Genomic DNA, 6,624 nt, shown 5'->3' with positions numbered 1-6,624 from the left:
TTTTCTAATTGAATCGAATGGCCAGAGAATCCAAGATTTCAATCCTTTTGAATTTGAGACTTGTTTTATGGTATCGTTTAAAGTTTCTGAAGATAAATGTCCATGTTTTCTAGTCGTTCAGGGAAAGAGAAGGGTTTGTCTGCTTGTGCCTTAATCCATCATACTTGAAGTGAAAGCTCATGTTACTGTTTTGAATTAATTCTTTTAAAAAAGTAGTTATGCTCTTGCTACTCTACTCATGATCTATTAATAAGAATTGTAGTTAACATGTGATATTTAAACTTGTATATATAACACAAGGAGGAAGACTAAGTTTCCAAATATTTTAATGACTTATCAAACAGAGGCAGATACTGAGCTAAGTTGTGAAAGTATAAAAATGACTGAGATGAGTTCCCTAATATCAAGGTACTGGAGATCTGGTAGAATCATAAAGGGAAGAATGGTGGGGATCCATTTTAGTAACTAACAAATGCCAAGCTAGATCTCTCTGAATTTATTTAGTGTCATTGTTAGAGGTATACTTGGCTTGCAAAATTAAACAACAGAAAAAATGTCAAGTTTTGGCATCGCTGATTTGGGGTTATTAGTTCCTACAGGATTTTTTGGGCATTTAACAGGTAGGTCTTCCATACCAACTCAGTGAAGATGAGTTTTTCGGAGTAGGGGCCATGTTCAGTTTGCTGCTGTTCCAGGAAGGGCTCCGGGTGATCTCACTCAGTAATATTGACTAATTCAGTGAGCAGTTTAGTTTTGTAAATCCTTTGATTACTTTGCTGTCTTCATTATTGTTAGGAGGTGTTGTCAAGTCAGTTCTGACACATGTGACCTTATGTGTAATGGAACGCGGTCCAGGCCTGTGCCATCCTCACAAGCCTGCCTACGTTTAAGCTCATTTTTGCAGCCACTATGTCAATTTAACTCTTTGAGGGTCTTCTATTGATTCAGTTCTGACTCGTAGTGTCCCTATAGGATAGGGTCGAACTGCCCCTGGGAGTTTCTAAGACTCTTTACAGGAATAGAAAGTCTTGTCTTGCTCCCTCAGCGCTGGCTGGTGGTTTTCGAACTGCTGACCTTGTGGTTAGCAGACTAACTTGTAACCGTTACGCCACCAGGACTGTTAGGAACAGGGACTGCATGAATGTCACAAAACATTTCTGTCATTGTTTAGGCCCGAGGGTTTTTATTGCTGTCTGTTATGCCTTTCCTGTCTGAATGGAGTTGGAGATAAACTGACTTGAAGCTCAGGTAGTAAAGAAACACCTTTTTTAGTTATTCTCAGTGTTCTAGGAACTAAAAATGGAGTTTTACCATGGTGTGCTCAGAAGCATCATGAATAATAATTGTGATAGAGTTCATTGTAAACATGTTCAGAGTTCAGTATTTTGAGGCCCTCAGAGGTCTCTAATGAGAGATGTTTAATAACATGTCTGAAACAGAGGTCAAGAAGACGTAAGCTAAGAATTTAAGTACAGAGTTATCTACTCAAAGGTGATAGTTAAATCTGAGACGGGAAGAAGGAAGAGAGGGCATAAAAGGATGCCCAGAAGACTGAAGTCGTTGTTTAATAAATTGTTGCATCTCATATCTTTATCTAAAACAGAACTTTTTAGAAAAATCAACAGAAAGAGAAACACGCCAAGAATATGCTCTGGCGATGATTCAGTGCAAAGTACTGAAACAGCTAGAGAACTTGGAACAGCAGAAGTACGATGATGAAGATATCAGTGAAGATATCAAATTTCTTTTGGAAAAACTTGGTGAGAGTGTCCAGGATCTTAGGTCTGTTATTCTCTTTATTTTTCACAAGTTGGATCCACTAGACCTTGATTGATTTACATAGGATTTTAAGAAAGCCTCTTAGAAATCAAGACCCTTAACCAAAATATTATTGCTTTTGTTAAAATTGGAAATTTATAAAAACTGCTAATCTCTATTTAAATGGCTATATCTTTTTTTTTTTTCAATTTTAACTGAAACTAAGTCTAAGCATGTCTTTTCACCTAGATCTGTCTACTGGGTTACTAACCACAAAATTGACAGTTTAAACCCACCAATTACTTTGTGGGGGAAGGACGAGGTTTTTGCTCCATCAAACTTAGAGCCTAGGAAACCCTATGGAGCAGTACTGCTCTGATCGATAGGCCACTGTGAGTTACAATTGACTTGAGCCAGTGGTTATCCCAATTTAAAATTTTTATATTTTGGAGTTTTAAATAATGAATTGTTACTCTAAACCCAGTAAATGGTTTTTTAATTAAAGTATATTACAGTTTGATAAATGAACAGAGGGGTTTTAATTAACATACAACATATAGATTAACTCAGGTAATAAATTATCTACATTTTTAGTAACTACATAAAAAATATTGATACTTGAGGGTTTACTCTTTTTGTGATATAATGTAATTCTTATATTGATAAGTTAATAGCATTATATCATTTTGTTAAAGTACTATGCTTTTACATAAACTTATATTAAGATACCTAGTGATCTGACAAACAGAGTGATTTAAGATACCTGTAGAAACTGCTAGATTATGAGATATTTATATAGAATAACACTGATGTATAAAAGATTATGAAAGCAGATACCCATTTTTATCTCACATCAAGTATTTATATTTCACAGTATTTTAAAATCATATTTTACATGATTTATTAAAATTATTTGAAGTAAACTTTTTAATATGGTAATTTGCTGAGTTACAGTAATATCAGGATAATTCTAACTAAAGCATTAGTCAGGATGTTATATTTTATTTGGCCTTGGAGTAACTGTCAGTTTCTTTAATAAACTTTGAACTCTTCCAACATTTTGTAGTTCCTTTGATGAGTACAGCTCCGAACTTAAGTCTGGACGGTTGGAATGGAGCCCTGTGCACAAATCTGAGAAGTTTTGGAGAGAGAATGCTGTGAGGTTAAATGAGAAGAATTATGAGCTCTTGAAGTAGGTTTTTTATTTTTTTTATACCCTTTCTTCCTACAACTTTTGTTCCATATCATTTGCTTCTATCATTTAAAAAAATCTTAGGTTTTTTGTGGTTTTAATTCATATTTTGTTTTGGCTAGTTAGGTTAAGTACCTTTCCATACATTTATTGACCATTTGATATCTTCTTTACAGGAGAAGTATCTCTTCAAGTCTTTTTTCCTTTTGCACTTTTCTATCTTATAGAAATTTTATATGGATTTGGGATATGAGTTCTTTTTCAAATACAAGAATAAGTAAAAAACTATTACTATCAGGGATCCAGTCCACGCAAGCATGGGTTTAAACATCTCTGCAACCAATGGATGGCTGCAGACACTTTGTCGTAGTCTCCTTAAGATGCTTCAAAAGAAAGGAATGCAAAAAAAAAAAAAAAGAATATAAAACATTTTAAATGAGGTTTAGGCAGCTCAAAGAGCTAAACTTTCTATCAGTCTTTTAAGTAAGATTGAAATTTATGAAGAAGATTTCATGGGACAAAAAGTAGTTGGGGATGAGTTTTGGATTTAACAGTATAATCCAGAGAGCAGGGTCCAATCCAAACAGTGGCTTACAAGGGAATCTACTCTTTTGATTAGACCTGGCTCTCCAAATCACACCGGTCAATTAAATTCAAGGCAGCGGGGTTAGCTCAAACAGTGTTGGAGTCTTTCTTGGGATCCCCAAGGAAGAATCTTTATAGATTTTCTTGAAGGGGCTGGATGATTATAGAAGCTTATTAAGAAATTTTAAGAAAATTGAAAGCTTCACATCAGTTGCGAAAAAGACTTAAAAAGTTGTGCCAACGAAGTTCTTGAATTTCTGTTTTCAATTGTGATTGGTTGAATTTATAGAGCAGATCATCAATTTTAAATTCAACATTCTCATACACATTTTGCTTCAGCTCATTCATTGTAACATCACTTACTCCACTGCCTCCTTTTCTAACCCTTCTGAACTTTGTCTTGGGTTAATGCTGCCCCTTTGACCTCACCTGGTTTAATATTCTAAGGCAGCAGTTCTTAACCTGTGGGTTGCGGCCCCTTTGGGGGGGTTGAACGACCCTTTCACAGGGGTCACCCGAATCATAACAGTAGCAAAATTACAGTTAAGATGAAGTAACAACGAAAATAATTTCATGGTTGGGGGGTCGCCACAACATGAGGAACTGTATGAAAGGGTTGTGGCATTAGGAAGGTTGAGAACCATTGTTCTAAGGTGTCCCACACTAGTGTTACTGTTCCCTATACAGACCTGCTTATAGTTGGTTGAAAATTGAGCCACGGAGATGAGATCAAGTCTAGACCTAAAGGGTGACTGAGGACCATAATTTTGGGGGTTCCTATAGTATCTGAGCAGCAAACCTAATGTTTTCTGGGAGTTTGAGTTTTATGCCACATGTCTCCCCCTCTATCCATGACCTACAGCGATCCATTTTGTAGTCAGAGTGGCAGCCTCATGAGCACCATTCCATCGTTCTAGTTTCAGGGTAAAAACTGATGTTCCTGCGATTCACTAGTTTTGTAGACTCATTGTTTCCCACTCTATTTCATCATTTTTATTTCGTCCAAAGTGAGAACAATAATTGTACTTTAAATGACTCTTCATGAATTTTTTTTAATGTTTGTTTAATGAAAATGTTAATGATTTTGTAGCAGTACTTTTTTACTTACTCTTGTATAATACCTTGCCCTGATTTTTAAAATGTAATTTTATTGGGGGTTATTACAAATATTATAACAACCTATAAATCAATTATATAAAACAAACTTGTACATATGTTGCCATCGTTATTTTCAAAACATATCTTTCTACTTGAGCCCTTATTATCAGCTCCTCTTTTTTCCCTCCCTGCCCACCTTCCCACCCTTGTGAACCCTTGATAAATTATATATTATTATTTTTTATATCTTACACTGTCCACTGTATTCCTTCACCCACATTTTTGTTGGTTGTCCCTCTCAGGGGTGGGTTATTTTATACATCCATCATTGCTATCGGATCCCTCTTTCTCCCCCTTCATGACCCACCCTCGCCCTACCCTCATGGTGTCCCTATTCCCATTACTGTTTAGGCCCCAGTCACTACTCACCAAAGCACGATGTAAACTTCACCATTGTATTTGAAGAGCATTTTGTTGGTTATATAATTGTTGGCCTGTAATTTTTTTCTTTCAGAGTTTTATATATCTCATTCCATTGCCCTCTTGTCAGCATGGTTTTGTGAGAAATTAGTTTTATTAATTCTCCTTTGTAGATAACTTTTCATTTATCCCAGGCTGCTTTCAGGATTCATTCCTTGTCTTTGGTTTTGGAATGTGTGATTAAGATATATTGTGGTGGTTTTCTTTTAATCTATTTATGGACACTTGGGATGTTTCTATCTTTTGACTTTTGTGATTAATACTGCTGCAAGTACAAGTGTATGTATATTTTCATTCCTTTGGAGTGCATCCGTAGGTGTGGAATTTCTGAGAAATGTGGTAACCATGTGTTTAGCCATTTGAGGAGTTCTTAGACCGTTTTCCAAAGTGGCTGTACCATTTTACATGTGGATATCAGTGTTAGAGGCTTCTGATTTCTCCGTGTCCGGGTCAGCACTTGTTATTTCCTGACTCTTTAGTCATAGCCATCCTTGTGGGTGTGAAGTGGTATCTCATTGCGATTTTGATTTGCATTTCCCCAATTACTAATGATGTCAAACACCTTTTCATGAGTTTGTTGGCCATTTGTATATCTTCTTTGGAGAATAGGCTATTCAGACCTTTTGCTTAATTTTTAATTGAGCTGTCATTTCATTTTGATTTTAAGAGTTCTTTGGTCATTTGTGGGAGCCCTGGTGGCGTAGTGGTTATGAGCTGGGCTGCTAACCACAGGGTCAGCAGTGTAACCCCACTAGCCACTCCGAGGGAACAAGACAAGGCTTTCTACCTTCCCCTCTCTTCCTCAAGGGTCACAGTCTTAGAAACTCACAAGGGCAGTTCTGCATTGTTCTGTAGGGTTGCTATGAGTTGGAATTGACATGTTGACAGTGAGTTTGGTTTTTTTGCTTTTTCAGTAGTTGCAGATTCATGAATTTGTATTTCTTACTTCATTTCTCCTGTTCACTTTTTGGGGGTACATTACATGCTTTTAAAAGGAAAATCTCCCTTTTACTGCCATTTCAAATGCGGTAAGGAGCAAAGGGGTTCAGTGAATGAATGTGTTTGGTGGACCATGTTTAAGTAGATCTATATTGCTTAAACTTGATTTTCTTTGTATTATTGAAAATGTCACACTATTCTTTTTTAAAGAAAGTGTGGTAAACCAAAGTTAATGGTTAGCAGATGTTGGAAAGACTGATGGAGAACAGGTAAATGAGTAAAAATCATCTCCATAAGTGAGGGCTGGGTGATTATGACAGAAGTCCCCTTTTTTTCTAGCACATGTGAGTACAATAATATTCAGAAGCAACAAAGCCCACATGGAAGAAGCACACCAGCCTATACAATCATGAAGTGTCGAAGGGATCAAGTATAAGGCATCATCAGAACAAAAAATCATACCATAGTGAATGATGAGGGGAGTGCGGAGTGGAGACTCAAAGCCCATTAGTAGGCCACTGGAGATCCCCTTGCAGAGGGGTCTCGGGGAGGAGATGAGCCAGTCAGGGTGC

The 6,624-nt window shown here is 36.6% G+C and overlaps 1 protein-coding gene across 2 annotated transcripts in view; it reads left to right on the top strand.

Annotated features, from left to right (window-relative positions):
• Nucleotides 1-6,624, top strand: part of ATP6V1H (ATPase H+ transporting V1 subunit H) — a 113,076-nt gene that overhangs the window by 61,418 nt on the left and 45,034 nt on the right. For both annotated transcript variants that reach the window (XM_004697555.3, XM_004697556.3), the window contains 2 exons: nucleotides 1,604-1,782; nucleotides 2,825-2,950. In XM_004697555.3, the coding sequence (XP_004697612.1) occupies nucleotides 1,604-1,782; nucleotides 2,825-2,950 (305 nt within the window). The remainder of the gene's footprint in view (nucleotides 1-1,603; nucleotides 1,783-2,824; nucleotides 2,951-6,624) is intronic.

This window comes from Echinops telfairi, unplaced genomic scaffold, assembly GCF_000313985.2.
Source record: "Echinops telfairi isolate 266 unplaced genomic scaffold, ASM31398v2 ScPeMD7_1;HRSCAF=3_0, whole genome shotgun sequence".
Classification (NCBI taxonomy): Eukaryota; Metazoa; Chordata; class Mammalia; order Afrosoricida; family Tenrecidae; genus Echinops; species Echinops telfairi.
Note: the sequence above shows the minus strand (reverse complement) of the source record. Positions and strands in the feature narration are given on the sequence as shown.